The 26,942-nt window shown below is 42.2% G+C and overlaps 1 protein-coding gene across 1 annotated transcript in view; it reads left to right on the top strand.

Annotated features, from left to right (window-relative positions):
* Positions 1–26,942, top strand: part of CPM (carboxypeptidase M) — an 87,776-nt gene that overhangs the window by 32,610 nt on the left and 28,224 nt on the right. Inside the window, exons 3-7 of the mRNA XM_004281875.4 lie at positions 10,190–10,287; positions 20,647–20,819; positions 22,205–22,389; positions 23,085–23,255; positions 26,784–26,936. Coding sequence (XP_004281923.2) covers positions 10,190–10,287; positions 20,647–20,819; positions 22,205–22,389; positions 23,085–23,255; positions 26,784–26,936 — 780 coding nt within the window. The remainder of the gene's footprint in view (positions 1–10,189; positions 10,288–20,646; positions 20,820–22,204; positions 22,390–23,084; positions 23,256–26,783; positions 26,937–26,942) is intronic.

Below are 26,942 nucleotides of genomic sequence, written 5' to 3'. Positions count from 1 at the left end.
ATCGAGCAGGGGCTACTCTTTGTTGCGGTGCGCAGGCTTCTCTGGCTTCTCTTGTTGCAGAGCACGGGCTCTTGGCACGCAGTCTTCAGTAGTTGTGGCATGTGGGCTTCAGTAGTTGTGGCTCGCGGGCTCTAGAGCGCAGGCTCAGTAGTTGTGGCACACGGGCTTAATTGCTCCATGGCATGTGGGATCTTCCCGGACCAGGGATTGAACCTCTGTACCCTGCATTGGCAGGCAGATTCTTATCCACTGCCACCAGGGAAGCCCCTCATTGTAGTTTTGATTTGCATTTCTCTAATAATTAGTGATGTTGAGCAGCTTTTCATGTGCTTCTTGGCCATCTGTATGTCTTCTTTGGAGAAATGTCTATTTAGGTCTTCTGCCCATTTTTGGATTGGGTTGTTTGTTCTTTTAATATTGAGCTGCATGAGCTGTTTATGTATTTTGGAGATTAATACTTTGTCCGATGATTCGTTTACAAATATTTTCTCCCATTCTGAGGGTTGTCTTTTCGTCTTGTTTATGGTTTCCTTTGCTGTGCAAAAGCTTTGAAGTTTCATTAGGTCCCATTTGTTTATTTTTGTTTTTATTTCCGTTACTCTAGGAGATGGATCAAAAAAGATCTTGCTGTGATTTATGTCAAAGAATGTTCTTCCTTTGTTTTCCTCTAAGAGTTTTATAGTGTCCAGTCTTACATTTAGGTCTCTAATCCGTTTTGAGTTTATTTTTGTGTATGGTGTCAGGGAGTGTTCTAATTTCATTATTTTACATGTAGCTGTCCAGCTTTCCCAGCACCACTTATTGAAGAGACTGTATTTTCTCCATTGTACCTCCTCACCTCCTTTGTCATAGATTGGTTGACCATAGGTGCGTGGGTTTATCTCTGGACTTTCTATCCTGTTCCATTGATCTATATTTCTGGTTTTGTGCCAGTACCATATCGTGTTGATTACTGTAGCTTTGTAGTATAGTCTGAACTCAGGGAGTCTGATTCCTCCAGCTCTATTTTTTCTTTCAAGACCCTCAGGGTCTTTTGCGTCTGCATACATATTTTAAGATTTTTTGTTGTAGTTCTGTAAAAAAATGCCATTGGTAATTTGATAGGGATTGCATTGAATCTGTAGATTACTTTGGGTAGTATAGTCATTTTCACAACATTGATTCTTCCAATCCAAGAACATGGTCTATCTCTCCATGTGCTGGTATCATCTTTAATTTCTTTCATCAGTGTCTTATAGTTTTCTGCATACAGGTCTTTTGGCTCCCTAGGTAGGTTTATTTCTAGGTATTTTATTCTTTTTGTTGTAGTGGTAAATGGGAGTGTTTCCTTAATTTCTCTTTCAGATTTTTCATCATTAATGTATAGGAATGCAAGGGATTTCTGTGCATTAATTTTGTATCCTGCAACTTTACCAAATTCATTGATTAGCTCTAGTAGTTTTCTGGTGGCATATTTAGGATTCCCTACGTATAGTATCATGTCATCTGCAAACAGTGACAGTTTTACTTCTTCTTTTGCAATTTGTATTCCTTTTACTTCTTTTTCTTTTCTGATTGCCATGGCTAAGACTTCCAAAACTATGTTGAATAATAGTGGTGAGAGTGGACATCCTTGTCCTGTTCCTGATCTTAGAGGAAATGCTTTCAGTTTTTCACCATTGAGAATGATGTTTTCTGTGGGTTTGTTATATATGGCCTTTATTATGTTGAAGTAGGTTCCCTCTGTGCCCACTTTCTGGAGAGTTTTTGTCATAAATGGGTGTTGAATTTTGTCAAAAGCTTTTTCTGCATCTATTGAGATGATCATATGGTTTTTATTCTTCAATTTGTTAATATGCTGTATCACATTGATTGATTTGCGTATATTGAAGAATCCTTGCATCCCTGGGATAAACCCCACTTGGTCATGGTGTATGATCCTTTTAATGTATTGTTGGATTCTGTTTGCTAGTATTTTGTTGAGGATTTTTGCCTCTATATTCATCCGTGATATTGGTCTGTAATTTTCTTTTTTTGTAGTATCTTTGTCTGGTTTTGGTATCAGGGTGATGGTGGCCTCATAGAATGAGTTTGGGAGTGTTCCTTCCTCTGTGATTTTTGTCATAATTCACCTGTGAAGCCATCTGGTGCTGGACTTTTGTTTGTTGGAAGATTTTTAATCACATTTTCAATTTCATTACTTGTGATTGGTCGGTTCATGTTTTCTATTTCTTCCTGGTTCTGTCTTGGAAGGTCATACCTTTCTAAGAATTTGTCCATTTCTTCCAGGTTGTCCATTTTATTGGCATAGAATTGCTTGTAGTAATCTCTTTGGATGCTTTGTATTTCTGTGGTGTCTGTTGTTAACTTCTCCTTTTTCATTTCTAATTTTATTGATTTGAGTCCTCTACTTCTTTTTCTTGATGAGTGTGGCTAATGGTTTATCAGTTTTGTTTATCTTCTCAAAGAACCAGCTTTTAGTTTTATTGATCTTTGCTATTGTTTTCTTTGATTCTATTTCATTTATTTCTGCTCTGATCTTGACGATTTCTTTCCTTCTGCTAACTTTGGGTTTTGTTTATTCTTCTTTCTCTAGTTCCTTTAGGTGTAATATTGGATTGTTTATTTGAGATTCTTCCTGGTTCTTGAGGTAGGCTTGTATAGCTATAAACTTCCCTCTTAGAACTGCTTTTGCTGCATCCCACAGGTTTTGGATCATCGTGTTTTCATTGTCATTTGTCTCTAGGTATTTTTTGATTTCTGCTTTGATTTCTTCAGTGATCTCTTGGTTATTTAGTAATGTATTGTTTAGCCTCCATGTGTTTTTGTTTTTATGTTTTTTTCCCTGTAATTGATTTCTAATCTCATAGTATTGTGGTCAGAAAAGATGCTTGATATGATTTCAATTTTCTTAAATTTACTGAGGCTTGATTTGTGACCCAAGATATGATCTATCCTGGAGAATGTTCTGTGTGCATTTGAGAAGAAAGTATAATCTGCTGGTGTTGGATGGAGTGTTCTATAAATATCAATTAAATCTGTCTGGTCTATTGTGTCATTTAAACCTTGTGTTTCCTTATTAATGTTCTCTTTGGATGATCTGTCCATTGGTGTAAGTGAGGTGTTAAAGTCCCCCACTATTATTTTGTTACTGTCGATTTCCTCTTTTATAACTGTTAGCAGTTGCCTTATGTATTGAGGTGCTCCTATGTTGGGGGCATATATATTTATATTGTTATATTTATGCAATTTAAATTGCATATATACTTATATGTTAGATTGTTGATCCCTTGATCATTATGTAGTGTCCTTCCTTGTCTCTTGTAACATTCTTTATTTTAAAGTCTATTTTATCTGATATGAGTATTGCTACTCCAGCTTTCTTTTGATTTCCATTTGCATGGAATATCTTTTTCCATCCCCTCACTTTCAGTCTGTATGTGTCCCTAGGTCTGAAGTGGGTCTCTTGTAGACAGCATATAGATGGGTCTTGTTTTTGTATCCATTCAGCAAGCCTGTGTCTTTTGGTTGGAGCATTTAATCCATTCACGTTTAAGGTAATTATCGATACATATATTCCTATGACCATTTTCTTAATTGTTTTGGGTTTGTTTTTGTACCTCCTTTTCTTCTCAGTGTTTCCCACTTAGAGAAGTTCCTTTAGCATTTGTTGTCGAGCTGGTTTGGTGGTGCTGAATTCTCTTAGCTTTTGCTTGTTTGTAAAGTTTTTGATTTCTCCATTGAATCTGAATGAGATCCTTGCCAGGTAGAGTAATCTTGGTTGTAGCTTCTTCCTTTCATCACTTTAAGTATATCATGCCACTCCCTCTTGGCTTGTAGAGTTTCTGCTGAGAAATCAGCTGTTAACCTTAAGGGAGTTCCCTTGTATGTTATTTGTCATCTTTCCGTTGCTGCTTTCAATAATTTTTCTTTGTCTTTAATTTTTGCCAGTTTGATTACTATGTGTCTCGGTGTGTTTCTCCTTGGGTTTATCCTGTTTGGGACTCTCTGCACTTCCTGCCCTTGGGTGGCTATTTCCTTTCCCATGTTAGGGAAGTTTTCGACTGTAATCTCTTCATATATTTTCTTGGGTCCTTTCTCTCTCTCTTCTCCTTCTGGGACCCCTATAACATGAATGTTGTTGCGTTTAATATTGTCCCCAAGGTCTCTTAGACTGCCTTCATTTCTTTTCATTCTTTTTTCTTTATTCTGTTCTGCAGCAGTGAATTCCACCATTCTGTCTTCCAGGTCACTTATCCGTTCTTCTGCCTCAGTTATTCTGCTATTGATTCCTTCTAGTGTTTTTTTTCATTTCAGTTATTGTATTGTTCATCTGTTTGTTTGTTCTTTAATTCTTCTAGATCTTTGTTAAACATTTCTTGCATCTTCTCGATCTTTGCCTCCATTCTTTTTCCGAGGTGCTGGATCATCTTCACTATCATTATTCTGAATTCTTTTTCTGGAAAGTTGCCTATCTCCACTTCATTTAGTTGTTTTTCTGGGGTTTTATCTTTTTCCTTTATCTGGTCCATAGCCCTCTGCCTTTTCATCTTGTCTGTGTTTCAGTGAATGTGGTTTTTGTTCCACACAGGCTGCAGGATTGTAGTCCTTCTTGCTTCTGCTGTCTGCCCTCTGGTGGATGAGGCTATCTAAGAGGCTTGTGCAAGCTTCCTGATGGGCGGGACTGCCTTGCCTGTAGTTTTTGAATAGAGAGCAGTTCAGGGACAAACTGGTACATCAGTTGGCAAACCAATTTGAGATTTGCATACCAAAGGGAGCAGATGATAGCTTTAACTTCTCAAACCATCCTCATAGGATCCTGTCAACCTCCTCCTTCCTTTTCCAATTCTCCCAAGGGGAGACAGAAAAAATCTCAACACCAGAAATGGGACATGGCAAGCTTGGGACACAGGTTCACATTTCTTTGATATTTTCCATCTCTTAGGTGACTGAAGCAGTGCTGCATAGTGGTTAAGAACAGAGCTGGCTCTGAATAGACTGTCCTGCACCATGCCTTGTTACTTTGGTTCTCAAACTTTAGTGTACGTGAAGATCCCCTGGAGAGCTTGTTAAGACACAAACTGCTGGGTCTCCCCCTGAGAGTCTCTGACTCAGCACCTAGGTGTGGAGCCTGAGAATGTGCATTTCTAACAAGTTCCCAGGTGACACTGATGATGGTGGTCCTGGGACTACACGTTGAGAACCATGGCCTTATGAGCTTCCCTAAGATGGCATCCACCTGTGTGAAAGGATAATCTTTGTGCCTACCACTGTGGTTTCAGGGCTAAGTGAATATATGTAAAATGTCTGAGCTGTGAGTTATACTACCGTGCAAGCACAGCCAAACTGGAGACTTTTGTCCCTGTTTTGTTTGCGTCTGTTTTGTTTTTGTCGTGAGCCACTTAGCAGGAACCTCTTCCTCCACCTCCAAGCCCAAGGACACATGACTTTGGAGACTGAGTGTTTAACCTGACTGCAGTCATTGCAATTTTTCAGCTCTTCTGGGACATTATTTGAAATAGGGCTTTGCGTGCTGTGTTCAGCTCCTTGTGTGTGTGGTAATGGGAGCATACCTAAGTGAGACTGAAGTTTTGGTGTCAGATCATTGGCTTCTTTTTAGAGAAGGCAGGAGGAATTCGCCAGCCTTACATCAGCCTTGCCAATGGAGTTGTTATTCCCACTATGTACGAGGTCACAAACTCATGCATTGAGAAAGCTCCCCCAAGGTTTGACTTAGGTCCAAGGGTAATTGTAAGGACACAAAGAGAAATATGGAAGTCTAGGAAACAACTGATCCATCTCCCTGGAGATCAGAGCCTGGTGGGTGGGATAATGAATACAACCAGCCTCATCGACACTGCAGCTCTGCTCCTGGGACCGGGCCACCCATGCAGCGTCTCCGCTTCTCTCTGGGCATGTCCCGCTGAAACTCTGGGAGTAGAGAGAGTCTGATGGGGTCGTTATGCCAACACTCAGTATGGACCGTCCCTGTAGGGTAGCCCTCGATTCGGGTGTCTTGCTCTGGCTCAATCGTCAAAGCCAGGTAGCAGCCTGGAACTTGCTCCAGGCGCAAATTATGGCAGCGCCATGCTGAAAGAACTGCCGGGGAACTTTCCACCCAGGGTGGGGTTGGCCCTGGACTACCTAGTACTTTCAGGGAGATTGAGGCAGCCTGGTGTCATCAGAAGAACACAGATATTGGAATCAGACAGACCTGAGTTTGAACCCTGGTTCTTCCACTTAAATCAATGGATTGTGGATATCACTCACCACACAGAGGTATTGTAAAGATCAAGTATTATAAAGTGTGCAGCATAGTGCCCGGCACAGTCTCTGAACTTAATAAATGATAAGATTTGGTATTTTACTTTTTAAAAACTGGAAAGACGGAAAAGTGAGGGGGAAAAAAAGTACTTGGCTTTATCATCCTATCACTTAGCCCCTTATTACTGACAACGTGCAGTTTTCAGTTCTTGTAGGGACTCACCCATTATTTCATTTAAGGCTTTATATGCTTTGGATCTGTTTTCTTCCATGGTATTTTTTTACTGAACAGTCTGTTTTATATGGTTGTAGTTAAATAATTATGCATTCTGATTTCTTTCACATGATAAAGTAGTTTTACATTATAAATTCTGTACGTAATTTGAGTGGACATGCTGTAATTTACATAAAATTACTTAGAGTTGGACACCTAACGATGGAACATTGGTTGAATAAATGGTGCTGCATTTGTGTAATAAAATACTAAGCAGCCATTTATAAAGAATGTAGTCAAAGTCTATTTGTTAATATAGAAACATGTTCATGATTATATGGAAAAGGAGATGATTTTACCTCAAGATCCACTGCCTCCCAAATCTATCTGGATATTCACTGCCTCAAGATCAGCAGCTTTCAAACTTCAATGGGCCTCAGAATCACCAAGGGAGCCTGTTAAGTGCAGGTTTGGGGCCCTCCCCCTAGGCTTTGATTTAGGAGATGGGGATCAGGGATTGGTGCTTTTCCAAGGATCCTGGCAATTCTGATGTGGGAATGACACTCCCCCCATTTCTACCTGTTGAAGCTGTACTGCGTTTACCAAGCTTCTCCTTCTACTTTCTCCTGAACGCCTAGAGCGTTGTTTCCTTGCCTCGTGGATCTTTGTGAAGCCTTCTGAATTGTAAGACTTTTCCTGGTCCTACAAGCAAACTCAGTTGGGCACCATGTCACATCCCTGGGCTTTGTGTCAAGCTCTGAGTGGGTTCCTGGATATAGATACTGAAATCCTGGCATCCAGGTTTTGTTTACTTTGTAGTGAAGAGAAAGTGGCCGAGCATTTCAGAACTCTTGAGCACACCTGGTATTAGCAGGAACTTTGAGGAATAAAGGCAGCCTGTCCAACCTTGGCAGAAAAAAATCTTATTTAAATTACCCTCACCTTGGCAATCAAGCTGTGAAAAGTCAATAGTTTGTCCTTTGTGCATTTACTCTGGTCTAAGCCAGAGATCAGTGTTCGTTGGAGAGGCTGGTTAAAAAACTTCAAGAGGCTTGTCATTCCTGGTGAATATCTCCAGGTTTTCATTCTCAGACTTTGTGCCATGGAGGTTATTCAAGGGAAGTTTCTCATCTTGCCGTTTACTTAGGGGCCGTTCGAGCCAAAATTGAGATTGAGTTACCACCCAAGTTCTTCTTCACTTAGGTTTTATTTTGATTTCCCTCCTTCCTTAAACCAAATAATATTGGATACCCATGTCGAGTCAGGTTTTTCTTGTCTTACACTATCCTTTATATTACAGGTCAGCTGTTGCAAATGCAGAGTTAGAAATATAACAACTAGTAAACATTATGTTGAGATGATGCTGAATTTTTTCCCTTGTCTGTGAGGGAACTAGGCCATAGTCTGTATAAATCTGTGGTTATTCTAGGTTTAAAAGCATTAATAGCTACAGAAAAGAATTCCCCAGTAGGAAACTAAAGAGCCAGGATTAATAGAAAAAAAGCTCAGAAAAACCTCTCCCTTGCTTCACGTGAAGATATTAACTTGGTAGATTTGAAGCCCTAGATGACCTGAGAATTGGTACTATTGGGGGATGAAAGGTTCTGGTTGGTGCAGCGGTTCTGGCAGGAAATCACTGGATGGATTGTACTTGTCCACGTGACTCACTCGGAGTCATTCTTCAGAACTCGGTTTAGAAGGCAGCTCTAAACCCCTGCATCTGTAAAGCTTTATGTGATCCCACTCCTTGGAAAAAGTTCCTCGTTTATTCTACAGCCACAGCAGTACCTTATACACACTCTAAGGTCGTATATGTCACAGTCTAGTGTAATGATGTTTGCACGCTGCTGTTCTCCACTAGACCAGAAACTCACTGGGCGTAGAGTGTGACTTATTTGTACGGTCTAATCACCTGGTTAAATGCCTGGATATAGTGGTACTAAATAAATGGATGTGTAAATGAATGATGTGAGCGTGCTGCACTGAACAGGTGGCACCAATCAGATAGACTGCCTTTTGGGGGTGTTTTCTGACAATTTCTACAGTTACTAAATTTAAAGCATCACCCTGTCAAGATGAATTTCCCTATAATTGTTAGAATAAATTAAGAATAAATGGTGAGGGCTTCCCTGGTGACGCAGTGGTTGAGAATCCACCTGCCAATGCAGGGGACACAGGTTCGAGCCCTGGTCCAGGCAGATCCCACATGCCACAGAACAACTAAGCCCATGCGTCACAACTACTGAGCCCACGTGCCACAACTGCTGAGGCCTGTGCGCACAGAGCCTGTGCTCTGCAGTGGGAGGGGCCACCGCAGTGAGAGGCCCGCGCGCCACAGCGAGGGGTAGCCCCCACTCACTGCAGCTGGGAAAAAGCCCGTGTGCGGCGGCCAAAACCCAACACAGCCAAAAATAAAATAAATAAAATAAATTTATTTTAAAAACCCAACAAAAACCTTTCTAAAAAAACAATAAATGATGAAAAAGACAAGTCCAGTATCTGCTTCTCCCTGGATTCCTTATGGCAACTGGGTATTCCCCAGCCCATTGGACCCCAGCCCCAGGTTGAAGGAGCTACACCTGAAATTCTGCAGAAATCCGCTCAACGTTAGCCCACGAGCTGCTGTTAAACTCCTTTCCTGGGTACTTGAATTCCACAGAAGGCTTAGCTGTCACAGATATGTGAACTTTGTATCTAGGTGCTAGATATCAAATAGTTACCCAATCTCTAATTTTAAAGTGTTTGTATTAAAAGAGCCAGATGATTTTAGAATCGAAAGAAACCTCTTCATTTTAGAGATTAGGACACCAACCTTCTTGAGAGACAGGCAGTTTTCGTTAGTGGCAGAAGCCCTAGAGTTGAGTCACATAGGCCAGGATTCAGGTCTTGGCTGTGGGGCTCAAATCACAGCCTCTTACTGGCTGTGTGATCATAAGCAGTTTATTTAATATTTTTTGAAGGTCAGTGTTTTCATTTGTAAAGTCCGTTTAAAAATCCATCTCCCTGGGTCAGGACAAGGGATTGCCTCAGGTTACATGAACCAGAGATGCAATGGTAACATCTGCCCAGAGCAGATGTTCAACAATCTTGAGTCTCTGTCCTCCCTTGCCCAAATCACACCATTTATGGCAGAGTTAGGACTTAGAAGTTTCCCTTGAGGCATTGTTAAGATGGCTTGTGCTTCCCGGCTTACGTGGCAGGACTCATGCCCATCAAGGACACTCATTGCTGGGGGGCTGTGTTACATGAGCATTTGAATATGACAAGACTCAGGATTTACTGTAAAAACAATCTCCCTTCTGAGTCACATATTTTCTTGGTGTTGCTTTCTTCACGTTCCTTGCACTGAGTTATGGCACCCTCCCTATCGACTATCAGTAATAATTTTGTGTAATTGTGTGAACTAGCAAGATCGCTTCTATAAAGCACCAGAAACTCAGAGCAAACTATAGAAACCTTTTGGAAAAATAAGATCTACATAGCCTAATAAGTCTTCGATTTAAAAAAGTCACATTCTAGAATAAGAACTTAAATATTTGTGCTAAATTGAAAGGGTTTTGGAAGCTAAAAGTGTTTTAAGCAAGGAAGCGTTAGTTACATGAACTGAGGTGGTTGTGAAACATTCGTCAGGTGGGAGAAGCAGCATCATTTGTTCACTGTTCTCATTCTCCCAGAGTTCCTTCGTCATTTCAAAAGACAACTCATTTTTCTATACTCTTCTTCCCTGTAAAGGCAGAAACCTGTGGGTTCTTATTGTGGGACGCTTTCCAAAGGAACACAGAATCGGGATTCCAGAATTCAAATACGTGGCAAATATGCATGGAGATGAGGTATGTATATGGCTTGAATATCTGACATGTCACCAGAGAAGCTTCCCCTTGGTCTCTTGTGCTCTGTCTAAATGCAAAGGAAGCAGCAGACACTGTAGCAAAGAATCTGGAAAGGTCTTCTGGTGAGGCCTTCTGAGAGGATTGAAGGAACCAGGTTCCAAAAACCAGCACAGCCATCTGGTTGTTTACCCAGTGCCCTGTGCAGGTAACTGGAACTTTTTTTGTTTGGGGTCTGGAAGAACAACAGTGCCCCAGCTCTGGACTGCCGGCAAGTCCCCGAACTCCTGCCTGTGTTGGTTTTCCCCATCTCCTGCTCAGCATTGAGGTGACCCAGCAGAGGAGCAATATTCTATTTGAACTAAAACAATCAGATCCCAACTAGCTATCCAGACTCCTAGGAGCTGGCTTTTTGAATGCTTTTGTCACTTTCTCTTAATCTGACACTTAGCGTTTCCAATGCTTAAGTTTAGAGCAGCGGTCCCCAGCCTTTCTGGCACCAGGGACCGGTTTCATGGAAGACAGTTATTCCACAGACCAGAAGGAGGTGGGGAATGGTTTCGGGATGATTCAAGCGCATTACATTTATTGTGCACTTTATTTCTATTATTATTACATTGTAATATATAAGGAAATAATTACACAACTCACCATAATGCTGACAGGAGGTGGAGCTCAGGCAGTAATGCGAGCGATGGGGAGCGGCTGTAAATACAGATGAAGCTTTGCTTGCTTGCCCGCCGCTCACCTCCTGCTGTGCGGCCCGGCTCCTAACAGGCTGCGGACCGGTGCCAGTCCTCGGCCCAGGGTTGGGGGACCCCTGGTTTAGACCATCAAGCTTAGGGCTCTGTCATCCCCATCATTCAACAAACCCTTAAATTCCATCATGATGTCTTGCCTCTTTTCCAACTTACTGGGGATCAACTCTCTTTTTATTTTGTTTTGTTTATGTTATTTATTTTATATTTTGCAAAATACCCTTTACCACACCTGCCTGCCCAGCCATTCTTGCCAGGCATTTGAAGATGCTTCTCTCCATTTCTCACCTTTCTTCCTCAGAGTATTTTGAGAATATGACAACTGCAGGGTCTTCTGTTCCCCAGAACCCCACACAACTGGGCAATACAATGGGAGGGAAAGATAGTGCCCGGTCTTGACAGTAAAGAAAATTGACGTAGGAATATCAAACACACTTAACTTTAAGGAATGTCAAAGAACAGGAATATTCCTATAAGTATAACCTGCTGACTTGCTACGACACTTCCAGGTCTGCAGTAGCGTGGGTGGCATGCACTGCTCGAACGCTGGGCTTCCTGTCCCGGCTTAACCCTCCCCAACCCCAAGCTTTCTAGGAACAGGCTCCACCCCGCATGACACACACACATTCTGCCCTTCCTAGGCACGCTGCTCAACCCGCCCTGGTCCTGCCGAGCGAGGGGACTTCTTGTCACTGGAGCTCAGATGCAAACACTTGCCTTTGAGAGAGTGGTTGGTCTTTGAACCTGATTTGGGGGTGGATGGAAATTACTTTTTTAAGCATAATGGGCTTTGCTCGAAAAGGCTTGATATTGCTGGGAGTCTGACCATAGTTGTTTTTAAACAAAACAACTATTCATGACAGACAGCAGCCCAGACTTCCTTTCTCTTTTGCTATCTAGTCAATTGATCGAGGTCCTGTGGGATCCATTTTTAATGAGACACTGACTCCAGTAGTTTATTTATTGAATTCCTGGCATTTCAGAGGTTGCAGCCTGGTGCTTAGAAGTTAATCCTCTCAGTTGAAACTTCCAAAGAAAAGCAAGCGTCCTTCCTCTCACTCACCCCTGAATTCACTTGTACTTTCCCAAATTTCTGACATCTTGCCTTCCATGTAGTTAATGTAGCCCATCAAATCGGGCTCTCTCATTCACTGTGATTCTTTGAGGAATGCTAAGGACTGAGGTGACTCAGAGGGAAAAGTCCCAGTGTGTTTCGGGTGTGGGAACCTGAAGTCCTGCTATCCCCTGTGTGTCCCAGCTGGTAGCAGTATCTGGCGGCTCTGGGGGCCATTGAGAAACTTATTATCCTGAATTTTAGATCTTGTATGTTCTGTCCTCCTGGAGCCACTAGGAGCTGGGGAAAGTGATGGCGTAACCCAGGAGCCAAAGGGTCACTTGGATTAGAAGGTTTAATCACCCTACTCATCCTTCTTCTCTTAGGCCTTTTGGAATTGAAAGAGCATTTTCAAGAACCCACTATTAAAAAGCAACATAGATAACATTTGGGGGCAGTAGTTCTTAACCTTTGGTTGGATTCCTTGCTATTCTGGCACAAACTTTGAATGCTGATCTCAGGGTCCATGGATCTTCTAGGAGTTTGTGGCTCTCACGTGGAGAAGCCCAGCAGGGGTCATATGTGTACCGAGTAGTGTGATGGACAGAATTGACCACGGTATTTTTTAAATGTTTCCTCTTTTCCCTGGACCCCACCTCAGCACCATCAGGAAGACCAGTTATGTTGATCACACACACCATTTTCCCCCCATGAATTTTCACCTACTTCGTGATGCCTTCTTTTAGAATTGGGTCTTTATTAAATTAAAAATAACCTGTTATTATTACAAAATCAACATACATACATCTTAGAAGAAATACAAACAAAAAGAAAACATTGTATACTGACCTTCTACAAATTAGGACTGTCGATTCCTTATCATTCATCCTTCCAGATATTTTTGTGTGTGCAGTTGCACCAAATGAGCAATGCTAATTTGCTCTTTGTAACATTTTTCAGTTAATACAAGCTACCCTTTCATGTCAGTAAATGTTTATCCTATCTTTACCTTATATCCCATGTTCTAGTTTCTCCAGTTGTCCTCAAAATGTCCCCCACAGTGTCCATTCAAAATTCTGTCCAAGATTATGCATCATATGTGGTTGACATATCCCTTGAATCTCCTTTAATCTAGCATATAAAGAATCTTTTCATGACGCTAGACTTAAGCGAGAACGTTGATCCATTGTGTGTCCTGCAGAACATCCCTCAGATTGGATTGTTTCCTTCCTTATAATATCATCGATTTTGTGCCTCTCATCCCTCTATTTACTTCAAACTGGAAGTTAAATCTAAAGGTTCGTGGGATTCAGGTGAAACATTTTTGGCTGCTGTGTATCTTCAGAATCGCGAAGGTGGGTGACTTTGGCTGGTGCCGAAGGTCCAGGCTAATTAGCCTGGCTACATCCGGAATGCATGAAGCACACTGAGGGGAGCAAAATCTACTTGAAACAGCCCATTTTCAGGTGAGAATTGTTACAAGAGAATGAAGTCAAACCTCCTCTGGTTTTGTATGATATTCCTCTTGTTCTCAGTCACCTTGTCATGAGCTCATGTCCTCACGATGCTGCATCGATCAGGCTGGCAAGTTCCCCTCCATACAGTACTCGCCGACAAGAAAAGAGTAACAGTAACCAACACTTACTGAGCATGGGCTACGCTAAGTGCTTTGTGGGCGGCCTTTCTTTTGCTCACTTCTGCAGAAGGCATGTTTGTTAGTGTTGACCAGGAAGGGAATGCAGGTTTCTGTTGGTCCTCTGGGCCTGCATCAGAGCCTGAGCAGTGAGCCTTTCCCAGCTATGGCTCTGCCTCCTTGACCCCCTCCACTGCCTTTGGAACGTTCTGTTTTTACTGTTTTCCTTTTTACATATAGATCTATGATCTATCTCAAATTAATTTTTGTTTGGATGGATTCCCAGTTGTTCCAGCCCCGTTTGATTAGAAGATTTGGGCTCGTTCACCGTGTGAAAGCGTAGCAAACTCTTAGAGTAAGACTGGAGTGAGCATCTCCGTGTCACTTTTCTCTGTCCCTGTCTCATGCCTGCTGCCCGCCTCCCCTCCCTGATTGCTGGGGAGTCACACGGGGGAGCCGACGGAAAGAGCACCCGCCGCCCTTGATAAACCTTTGTCACCTGCTGTTCATGCTTTTTCAGAGTGAGGGAGACATTTCTGAGCTTCTAACTTTTCTCATTTTAGTAAGACTAGCAGGTGTTTTCCTGGTTTATCCAGGTTCTTGTTTGTACACACATCAGCGTGTGGAATTGTAGAAGCCCCAGTCCCGGGTGTCATTCACACAGGCTCCTAATCGGCAGTGTGCGCACACCTGACATCCAATCCTTGTTATTCATTGGGAGGGATGAGACCAGAGGTCCCTGGGCGGGGCTCTCTGCCATTCCCCTGCTCCACAAATATTCACATCGTTTGGGAGCGGGGTCTTTGTTCCCCTCGCCCTCCTCCGACACCTCATTCTGCTACTGGCTGGCTTTGTAGTAAACTATTACCTATAATCTAAAATCAGAGCTTTAATGAACGCTGGGACCATCCCCTGGAAATGGAAACATCTAGTACCCTCAGCCTAAATGTGGGTGCAGGAGAGAAGCCTGGAAAATCACTCCTTGCTCCTTCCTCGAGCCCTCCCTGTTCTATGTTTTGTGCCTATCTGCCATCCCATGTTTTAAAATTTTTTCAGGAAAGAAAATCTTATATCTGGGCGATCTCTAGATTGTTAAGACATCTCTAATCCCTGTCTAATGGAAATATCCGAGTGAGGCATGACTATGTGTTTAAAAAGTTAGGTGCCTGGAATTTTAAGCTAATCCAGGAGCAGGCAAAGTGCAGGTGAGAGGTTGGGTCCACAGGTTCCCTTGACTGCAGGGCCCATGGTCTTTAAGTATGGGGGGAGGTATTCAGTCTATGTCTGTTAAGCATAACTGAATTGCCAATTCTGATTCTTCTTTTTTTCTAGAGTTGTTTTTTTTTAAGCTTCTGTTTCTTAAACATCAATGAATTATTTTTCCTATGATGGTTTATTTGGGTATAGAGTTCTGAAATACCCACATCACACTTAGAATTTCACATTTGGTGGCATTAATTTATAGTTTATTGGATTCCAGGTACATAATGGAAAGAAAAACATTGCAAAAATATGGATAATAGTGATCATATTTTTCAACCTAAACATAAAGGCTAAATGGTTTTTTGCACACCTTCTAGGTATAAGAGACATTTAGACAGTAGTTTGTATGTCTAAATGTCTACATTTAGAGGGTATTTTAATGTTCTACGTGAACAACAGGACATAATATCCAGGATTGTGCCTATCCTGGAAGATCTTGGGCTGTGTAGTCAACATGCAATAGAGGTTCCAAACTTACTAAAACAAGACAAAACAAAGCTTGCCACTTCTCAAGCCCTTTATTCCACCACTATCCCAGAGGATGACAAAATGTCCTCAGTTACACAGCATGGCTTTGGATAATTATTTCTTTTTGCATTTAGACCAAACTAATCCTTATTCCAGGCAAAGTGTCTAATTCCTTTTAAGCATGTATTAAGTTCCTCATATAATTATCCTCTTTCTCTCCATCTCCCTTTTTTGGTGAGGGTGGGCCGGGGGACCAGGGTGTCGAGTCCTTGGCATGATCAGAATTGCTGGCCCCCAGCCCTGTGAAGTGTGTTCAGTATTGAATGTCCTTGCAATGAACTAACTTGATCATTTGTATACCCCCTCTCACTGAGAACCTTAAGTCCTCATGTTTTCAGAAAGTTCCTCCTCAGAATAGTCATGACTTTGTAGTGGATTTGGCAACAGTAGCCAACAATCATTTATTGAGCACATGATATACCTGGAGCTGGGTGAGATACCAGGGCTACACAGGAAGCTGGTTAGGATCGCTGCCATCAAACCTTGGATGGTGGCGTTGAGGGGTGGGGGTGGGGGTCAGTCAGGGTCAGTCAGGTCATTGTAATATGTGTGAACACTGTCAGGAGAGCACAGGTGAGGAGAGTTAAAGGACCGCCTAGGCAGGTCATGGAACCCAGACTTGGGGAGGCCACGGAAAAGTGTGCTCGATGATGTAATATTAGGCTAATATCTGAAGATGAAGGATTTAGCTAGGCATTAAGACAAATGAGTTAAGTCTGTAACACACCATGTGGAGCCCCAGAACTGACAGGCTTATTTTCCCCCAGAAGCTGCATTACAGTGTAGCATTTCAAGAATGGACTCCACCATTAGGAGAGCTGAAGTGTTGGTACTACCCTCTAATTCACTCTCGCACAGTACACTACCCAGTTGTGGATTGTTGCTTCAAAATTGTTTTCCAATTGTTCTTAGAAGCGCTAGAACATTGATTTTTATCTATCTAACAAATTCCCACTTGACTGAATTGAAGGAAAACTGATAGAGAATTTCTGCTTTCTGGGTTCTTGCCATCTTTTTTTTTTTTAACTTTCTATTTTATACTGGAGTATAGTTGATTAACAATATTGTGTTAGTTTCAGGTGTGCAGCAAAGTGATTCATATACATGTATCTATTCTTCTTCAGATTCTTTTCCCATTTAGGTTGTTAGCATTCCCTGTGCTATGCAGTAGGTCCTTGTTGGTTACCTATTTTAAATGTAGACATGTGTACACATCAATCCCAAACTCCCTGACTATCCCTTCCCCCCCCCCACTCTCCCCCCGGTAACCATAGGTTCCTTCTTCTAAGTCTGTGAGTCTGTTTCTGTTTTGTAATAAGTTCATTTGTATCATTTTTTTTTAGATTCTGCATATGAGCGATATTATACAATATTTCTCTTTCTCTTTCTGACTTACTTCACTCAGTATGACAATCTCTAGGTCCATCCTGGGTTCCTGCCATCTTAATGACCGGATGAATTATCAGAGAAAGACTCTAGAAGCTGGTGTGCTCACCCAGCCTTTCAGGCTCTTCATTAGGGATTCTTTCATTAAGTCCACACTCTCACAAAAGGAGCTAAATGAAAGGCTGGTTAAGCTAACGGAAACAGTTTTGACCATTCTTTTTTAAAATTTTAGTCTCTCTAAGGTTTCATATTCAAAGACTTAATTTTAAACGAAGGGAGGTCTATACATAAAACATGAATGGGTGTTTGAGACATTTATATTAAGGTTGAGAAGAATTAACTTGAATAATATGTGGCATAAATTTGCTGTTACAGAGACAGGAAAATATGGTCCAAGAAAACAAGAGGACTTTGTTTAACTCCCTCTGAAATTGCATCTGTTTACCTCACCATTTTTTTTTTAATTATCTAACTCTTAATTGGTTCTTTATCATACTTCCAAGATTTTTCTTTCACCCTCTGCAGTTACGAACTTGTGGTTTGTTTTGGAATATGGAGACAAACAGAAAATACCTTGGTCACACATTCGTTACCTTGAAAGAATCATGATTTTATTGTTTTTGTAAAAATAACATAGGTTTCTTTAATTTAAAAAGCAATACTAGAAAAATAAGAGGAAATAAAACCTATTCAGAATACTATCGCTCAGAAATCACCATCATTAGTATTTGCCAGATGCTATTCTAGACATCTGTGTATCTCTACAGGAATAGAATGAGAGGAGTCAAAAGGATATAAAATGAAATGTGTGTCATATTATACGTGTTATCTTTAAATAAGAAGTATGAGATTTAACTTTACTTGAATTTAACAGAATAGAACTGAAGTGAAATGAAAATAATTGGCGAACTTGGTATTTTCTCAAAATAAGAAATTATCAGGGCTTCCCTGGTGGCGCAGTGGTTGAGAGTCCGCCTGCCGATGCAGGGGACGCGGGTTCGTGCCCTGGTCCAGGAGGATCCCACGTGCTGCGGAGCGGCTGGGCCCGTGAGCCATGGCCACAGAGCCTGGGCGTCCGGAGCCTGTGCTCCACGGCGGGAGAGGCCACAACAGTGAGAGGCCCGCGTACAGCAAAAAAAAAAAAAAGAAAAGCAAAATAAGAAATTATCAGAAGATTCTTCTAAAGTCAAAAAATTAGGAAAAACTTTGGGCTTCCCTGGTGGCGCAGTGGTTGAGAATCTGCTTGCTAATGCAGGAGACACGGGTTCAAGCCCTGGTCTGGGAAGATCCCATATGCCGCGGAGCAACTAGGCCCGTGAGCCACAACTACTGAGCCTGCGCATCTGGAGCCTGTGCTCCGCAACAAGAGAGGCCGCAATAGTGAGAGGCCCGCGCACCGCGATGAAGAGTGGCCCCCGCTTGCCACAACTAGAGAAGGCCCTCGCACAGAAATGAAGACCCAAGACAGCCAAAAAATAAATAAACAAATGTGGGGTTTTTAAAAAAAAGAAAAGAATTTAAAAAATAGGAAAAACTGAAATTATAATGATTTGAAATATATATATTTTTTAAACTTTGGATAATATCCTATGACCCATTCCTGGGAAAAGTGAAGGAATTAGTTTGAAAAGTCTTCTGTCCTCTCCTTTCCTCTCCCCCCCGGCACCCACCCTTGCCGTTAGCTATAAACCTTAACTTTTACCTTCTATCCTATACCCACACCACCACAGTTGCTTAATTTAGTTCTATAGCTTAATCACAGCTTCTTACTCTTTGTTTTCATTTTCTTGTGGGTGGATGAATTTAATTGCCAACTCCTGTCTTGAGTTTGGGCGTGCTTGAGAATGTAGGATTCAGATAGTTAAGAGGAAATTCACATTTAGAACCATGCGGGGATTCCAATATATCTCACTTGGTACTTAACCTGGGACTCAGAGGGGCCTCAGGTTTTTCCTGGTACGTCCCTCTAATGGAACCATCCTACAGTCTCCAACCAGCATTTAGAAATCTCACTTCCTTCTCTCTTTCCTTGACCTTTTCTCTTCCCCAACCCCTGTCCAGAAAAGCCCCTTCAACCAACTACACTGTCCACCTTTAAAGCCACCTTTCACAGCTTAAAATTGCCAGCCCCTCCTCCTCTGGTTTCAGGGAAGCCAGTAAGGAGTGTCCAAATGTGCGTGATCTTCCAAAACACTGAATCGGAAACCCAGTGTGTGACTCACTTGACTTTTTTGGTTATTAAGCACCTTTTGTAAGGTTTGTAAGGACCTTTTTCAAGTGACAATTTTGACTGTAAAAACAAAAATCACAGTGGTGGAAGAAGATAGACATGAGTAGGAAAAAAATTGCAGTCAGAATGGAATTTACTTCTACTCTGAATTTTATGGCTACCTATAAATATGTAACTTACATATTTAAAATTTTCTTAGTTCCATTTTAATTATTCTGTGTTCATTAGGGTAACAAATTCATAAAATGTGATCTCTTTGCTTGCCAGCGAGGGGCGTAAAGTATGGAATTGCTCATCCTTTGTCCCAACAATGAATTGCTACAGAGCAGTCATAAATGAAAATTCTTTTCCTGCCCACGGCCTTCATTAATGCACCAGAAGCACTGTCCTTATTTAACCACCTGCTGCCCTGATTTCCCATATACTAACTGCTCTACAACATCTGATCACATGTAAGAGGTAAATATTCCTTACTTAGAAGCAGAATCTTTGAACTCAGGATTACAGGGGAAAAGTAATATAGCCTAATCAAATCTTTCTAGAATAAGGTTGAATATGTGAATTCCTTTAAAAAAAAAAAAAAAAAGTAGATCTCTCCCTTGGGGATTATAAAGCAAGCTCTTTCACAGGCCTTCAGTTTCCCAATCATTGTTGGTACATAAGGTAATTTTAGGTGAATGTGACCATGTTTATTTTCAGTCATGCTTTTATTTTACTATACAGTTAGAAACATATCTAGCAAAATGGTAATTATACAAAGTTTCTTATTTTTAATGTAAGTAAAAAGTGAGCCAATTTAAAGAAAATGCAAACTAAATAATAGTATAGATAATATGCAGATATGGCAAAAAATTGTGAGGATGTTGTGCCAAAGAAACATGAGGATGTGGAAATCAGAAATACAGAGGTACAGCAAAAATTGCACAAACGTGCAGGAGGGGAATTTGGAGATAAAAGAACTTGGAAACGGGGGAATATGAAAATCAGACCTATTTAAATTAACCTACTTAAATCATGCATATTACAAATTCAGATTTTTCTCTATTAAAATCTACATATCTACTGCAGTGGTTCTCCACGAATCATCCACCGAGACACGCACCACGGCTCTCCCGTGTGCCAGGCACGCTTGTGGAGACGCACAACTCCCTGCCTGATCTCTAGCTCCCCCTCTCGCCACCACTCCAGGAAGTATTTGGAAGACAGACAAACTGGAAGTAGGATAATAAGAATAACCTTTACTCCACTCTTAATTCATTTTTAGTAAATTATTTACTTATAGGTGCTTCTTTTAAAGTTAACTTAAAAAAAACCTTTTACTCACAAAGGTTTTGCAGCACACCAGTGATGGATTGCCACGTGCCAGTGTCAGTATACCAGAGGAACGGTGGTCTGACAACTGGTTTTGGTCTCACATATCATGTGTAGTGCTTCTTGTTGGGGAATTTGTGCTTTGGGGACTGTTTTCCTCTCACCTAACAATATCCTCTTCTCTGTTTAACACCTATAGGCTGTAGGGCGGGAACTGCTGCTCCATTTAATTGAATATCTCGTCACCAGCGATGGAAGAGATCCTGAAATCACAAATCTAATTAATAGTACCCGGATACACATCATGCCTTCAATGAACCCAGATGGATTCGAAGCTGTTCTAAAGCCTGACTGTTTTTACAATAAGGGAAGGTAAGCACGGGCTAGTCTATCTTTATTTAAAACAACAAAAGCATAAAAAGCCCCCCATCAGATCAGACCCCTTCGCCCTGTAAAGAGAAGTTAGCGAACCATCTCATAACCTGTGTCATGTCGCTGCTGTGCTGGAAACTTTTCAGGGCTGCCCATTGCTTTGACCTTGAGAAGTAAAATACTGAGCAAGGCTGCTTTACCCCTGCGCCTGCCTCACTGCTCCGGCTTCATTGCCTGTTCCCCCGCACTCACCCTGCCGCAGCTGCTCAGACCTCCCTTCATCTTCTGCAACCACCAGCTGCCTTCTCACCCCTGGCATTTCCCCCCCCCTCCCCCCCCCCCGCACCCTGCTTCAACAGCATTTCCTCAAAGCCTCCTTCCCTAACCTATCAGATATTAGAGCCCCAATTATTCTCACATCACCTGGCACTTTACCCTCATAGCACAATCTTTAATGTCTCATTTCTTGTTTAATGTCTACCTGAAGGCAGGAATGCTGCCCGTGTGTTCATCCCTGTTAAATCCCAGGGCCTAGGGTAGTACCTAGACCCTCAATAAACAGGTTGATTTATTAAGCCAGCACACGAACTAATCACAAAGAAGGGTGAGTCTTGTAGTATTTCTGATTTGAAGTTTATTGTGTTTCAAGCAGCCTCAGGAAGTTTGGAATTTCTCAAATGTCTGATAAACACTGATATTTGTGCAATTAAAACTTTGTTTTTACCAAAGATTAATAAATCACCACTTGATTCCCTCCCACGTTTAAGTTTCTTAGCCTCTTTAAACATGGCCAGTCCACTTTTCAGAAATACGTTTGTATAGAATAGCATGTTCCTGTTTCTGTTACCAATTGCTATGGAACAAACTGCCCCTAAATTGAGGGACTTAAAACAACCACCTCTTTAGTTACTCTCCACTCTGTAAGTTAGGAATTTGGGCAGGGCAGAGCAGGGATGGCTAATCTCTATGCCATGATGTCAGGGGCTTCAGCTGGGGTCTGGCTGGGACCGTATCTCTAGAGTCTCAGTTCTGGCTGTCACCTGGGTTCCTCATTCTTGCACATTGACCCTTGACGTGGATAGCACTGGGGTCTCAGGGTTCCAAATGGGAGTGTCGAGAGCAAAAGCCCCGAAATGCAAACACTTATCAGACCTCTGCTTACAGCCAAATCACTACTGTCCCATTGGCAAGAACAAGTGACACGGGAGGGGACAACATATTGTGTGAATCCCAGCTGTGATTCACTGGAGGCTGCCAAGGCAACCATCCACCACCTCTGTATTCATATTTGGAAAACCTGGAACCCAAATCAAAGGTCTACACACTGCACGAATCTGCTCCCTCAGACAGCAATAGTAAACCCTAAAAAATTCTTTCTTTTAAAGGGAAAATAGTAACTTCTATGACCTGAATAGAAATTTCCCCGATGCTTTTGAATTTAATACTGTACCAAGGCAGCCTGAAACGGTGGCAGTCATGAAGTGGCTGAATACAGAGACATTTGTCCTTTCTGCAAACCTCCACGGTGGTGCCCTGGTGGCCAGTTACCCATTTGATAATGGTGTTCCAGGTAAGCAAACTTGGGCCCAGCTCTTGCTTTCTAAGTCCAGAGTGAAACTGCAAACTCTCTGCCTCTGAATGGGGATACACTCTTCCTCTCCCCCTTAACTTCTCTGGCAGGGATAGAAAGAGCCCCATTCTCTTGACCCCCAGCTATCCTTCCTACAATTTATAAACAGTAGATGGGCAAGGTGGCTGAACTGATAACAACACGGGATTACTTGACATTCATCAGTGAAACAGTAAAATTGGGATTTAAATTAGCCCACAAAAGGCAACACGGCTAAATAAATAAATAAATAAAACTAATCATGTAAGTAATAGTTCCTGATTCCTCTTAAAACTGTGGGATAAGGTATATACTAAGGACTTAAAGTATTCGAGTGGCTTCATTTAATCCCTACAGTACCTAAGGAAAGTTTACTGACCTCCAGAAATCAGCAAGGGTGACTAAGAGGGTATTTAACTTTTAAGCTGACTGAGGAGTTTAGACATGGACATGGTTGTTTTGTGTAATATTGCCTTCTGTATGTCCATTAAAAACTAGGAAGAGGAGTAAAGGGAGTATTCGTGGAAGTGGGTAGAGGATCTCACTAGGAAATTAGAGCCTTTGTGTGTGATGTGATGATGTATGTGCTAATATGCTGTGTGTTTCCTCCAACTATAACTTCAACTAAAAGGTCTTGGTCTGTCTTTCATGTACAGCCACTGGAACATTATACTCTCGGAGCTTAACCCCTGATGATGATGTTTTTCAATATCTTGCACGTACCTACGCTTCAAGAAATCCCGACATGAGGAAAAGAAATCCATGTAGAACTAAAATAGAGTTTCCTGGTGGAATTGTAAATGGATACTTTTGGTATCCACTCAAAGGTGAGTTTCTCTTCATTCTGCTATTCTCCTTACCGCCTTCCCCCAGAGGTGCCAGCTGGCCTTCACCCCAGAGGTGCCAAAAGTTAGGCACAGCGCAGTCCCTTCAGTCATGTCTCTGTCAGCTAATATCACAGAGCAGTGAGGGGAACTGATCATTTGAGAGATGCTCAGACATGTTCCCCACTGCCAAAGCCTCCTAACTTCAGACACTGGTTCAGCATCTACCTTGGAGCTGGGAACTGTGCCAGGAAAGATGAACAGGACACAGATATTAAGCCCAAGTTTAATAGAGAAGAGCAACATACAAATAAATAATTGTGATGGCATGTAATGTGAATAAAAGTAAAGATTTAGGGCTTCCCTTGGTGGCGCAGTGGTTAAGAATCTGCCTGCCAATGCAGGGGACACGGGTTTGAGCCCTGGTCTGGGAAGATCTCACATCTCAGTTGCACGGAGCAACTAAGCCCATGCATCACAACTACTGAGCCTGCGCTCTAGAGCCCACAATCCACAACTACTGAGCCTGCGTGCCACAACTACTGAAGCCCACATGCCTAGAGCCCGTGCTCCGCAACAAGGAGAGCCACTGTAATGAGAAGCCCGCCACCGCATCGAAGAGCAGCCCCTGCTCACCGCAACTAGAGAAAGCCCGCGCACAGCAAGGAAGACCCAACGCAGCCAAAAAAAAAAAAAGTAAAATTTTTTAAAAGTAGAGATTTAGAAAAGGTACAGTGTATCACAGGGGTGTAAATCCAAAATACATCAGGGAGTAGTGAAGGCCTTAGAGAAATGTAATGCTTATGTCTCATCCAGTGGGGACAGCTGCTACTTAGAACAAGGTAATTATTGCCATGCAGCAGTGGGGGCAATATTGCCAGATCTTCCAGTTTGTGAAGAAAGCTGGATATTTCCATGAAGTCTCCTGATTTTAAAACCACTTTGCAGGCTAAACGAAAGAGCCCTCTAGTTTTTCTCCCTTGGAACAGGACGGCCAGGCAAGGGAGGGAGTGAGAAGCTGGCTGTGTAGGGAACGTGGTGGAGGGGTGTTCTTGTCAGAAGGAATAATATAAGCAGAAGCCCAGGGGTGTCAGAGTCCTAGTCTGGAAATTGACAGAGAATAGGAGGGACCTAGGACAGAAGGGTGAGAGGGGAGACAGTGGGCTGGAACCAGGTTTCCACTGCCTCAGTGGCAAGTGCCCCCTTCCAGACAGGTCAGCTGACCCTACCAACAGCAACCCCCATCCTGCATTTCTGCACGCAGCCTACTTCCTCAGTTGTCACTTTGGATGCGCAGGCTATCAAGTAGTCTTGCACAAGCTGGGACTTTTGTGTCTGGGCAGGTCTCTGCCAGCTTTCCAGATAATATAAATAAGCATAGACCACAAGTGAGAGGAACCAGGACCAGCCAGATACCACAACATCCCAAACTTCTCTCCGATGTCCGAGAGACAGCCTCCCCACTCCCACCACAGGCCTGTAGCCTAGTCCCCGCTCACTACTCTCCATAGGGAGGAGAGGGCCCCCTCCTGCCCAGTGGCAGTGCTGTCCTTCATGTGCATTGTCTGTAACTTTCAAGACAGATCCAGATGTGTGGGAGATTAACTAGGAACCTAATTTTGCTATTGGGAGTTGTTCCCTAGTGTGCCTGTGTCAGCTGTGTATCTCTGTGAGAAAAAAAGAGGGCAGAGCCAGAAACTTTGAGGCGCTTAGAACAGAGCATTCTGGCTCAGCCTGGAGGCTTTTTCGGCCAGGCCTGCCTGGCATTATCTGGGGTGGCACACACCCTCCACACTTGGTATTCTCCATCCAGCGTGCTTTGCACACCTGTTTTGCACGCCTGTTTTGCCATTTAACTTCTTTCTACCTGAGACACAGCCATCCAGCCAAGGGCTTTTGTTTTGTTTCATTTCTCTCTTCCTTTTTTCCTTCTTCTATTTCCTGGTGAGAATGAGGTCAGAGAGAAATACAAAACTTGTAAGTAAAGGAAAAGAAAGGACAGAGTAATTCTTCCTGGCTAAAATCTGTACATACATAGATATTACTCAATGTTGACATAATATTTTGACCATTTTATGAGCATAAATTTTTTTTACTTCGTTACTCCCCAAATACCCTGATGAGATTGAGAATACTATTTCACTGGGCAGATATCAAGTGTAACTAATTAAAATCTGGCAGAGACTACTTCCTTCAAAGTTACCATATTTCTCCAAATCCAAGATGCCACTGATTGTAAAACATGTCCCACCAAGCAAGAAAAAAGTTGTCAGCCAAACTAATAACCCAATGATGTTATTCAGCCATCAAATTTAAGATACTTCCCAATTCAGAGATTTTAAAAGATGAAAAGTTTTGCATCTTAGAAACTATAAAATACGGTTATAACCCTTTGAAAATAGGGTGTTGAGAGGTAAGAACTAGAAAGTGAGCATGGGCAGTGGTAACCCCAGAAGTACCAGGGGCCTGGGTCTTCCCCTGCTCCCTGAGAATCAGCATGGCACCTTCCCTCTCATCCCCAAACGCAGTGCGGTGTGATGGCTGAGAGCACGGGGGCGCTAGGAAGATGGCCTGTGCTCCAGTCTCAGCCATTCACTGGCAAGAATCCCTGGGCACATGACCTACCATTTGTGATTAAGCTTCCTCATCTGTAAAATACGAGTGATAATTACTGTGAGGATTAAATGAGTGGATGGTGAAGCTCTTCAAACAGTACCTAGCAAGAGCAAACGCTCAGTAAACACTGGCATTATTATTCCTCCAAATTCATATACTTAGCTTTACAGAATAAATGTGTTTATGAATGGTTTGTAGAAATATTTTAAAAGAAAATATCACTCTAGTTTATATCTGTTTAAAATGTAATTTAGGAAGAAATGTAACTTGAAGAATCCTTTTTAAAAATAAATTTATTTATTTTTGGCTGCGTTGGGCCTGCATTGGTGTGCGTGGGCTTTGTCTAGTTGTGGCGAGCAGGGGCTACTCTTCGTTGTGCTGTGTGGCCTTCTCATTGCAGTGGCTTCTCTTATTGTGGAGCACAGGCTCTAGGCACACGGGCTTCAATAGTTGTGGCTTGCAGGCTCTAGAGTGCAGGCTCAGTAGTTGTGGCACACGGGCTTAGTTGCTCTGTGGCACGTGGGATCTTCCCAGACCAGGGATTGAACCTGTGTCCCCTGCATTGGCAGGCGGATTCTTAACCACTGCGCCACCAGGGAAACCCTTCAAGAATCCTTTTTGTAATTGTGATTTTTAAAAAGGACCCTTCCTCTACCCCTCACTTAATTTTGATGCACAGCTAAACATCAGTCAGCTCTGATTCAGTTACCCATATGGGAGTATTTAGGATTGCTTTGTCATGCCTGGATAATAAAATGTCAAGCTCTAATTGTACTTGCTAATATGTCAAATTCATCTTTTCCTGTTTACATGTACTTTCATTACCACTGTATGATTCACCTGTCCCCAAGGTACGTGATACTTGGCTTCACTCCAATTTCAGACCTTAAAAAAATTAAATATGCTTGTGTTTAGGTGGAATGCAAGATTACAACTACATCTGGGCCCAGTGTTTTGAAATTACATTGGAGCTGTCATGCTGTAAATATCCTCGCAAGGAGAAGCTTCCAAGCTTCTGGAACGAAAACAAAGACTCACTGATTGACTATATAAAACAGGTGCACATAGGTTTGT

This window comes from Orcinus orca, chromosome 11 (assembly GCF_937001465.1).
Source record: "Orcinus orca chromosome 11, mOrcOrc1.1, whole genome shotgun sequence".
Classification (NCBI taxonomy): domain Eukaryota; kingdom Metazoa; phylum Chordata; class Mammalia; order Artiodactyla; family Delphinidae; genus Orcinus; species Orcinus orca.
This window is presented reverse-complemented; position numbering and strand designations above follow the sequence as displayed.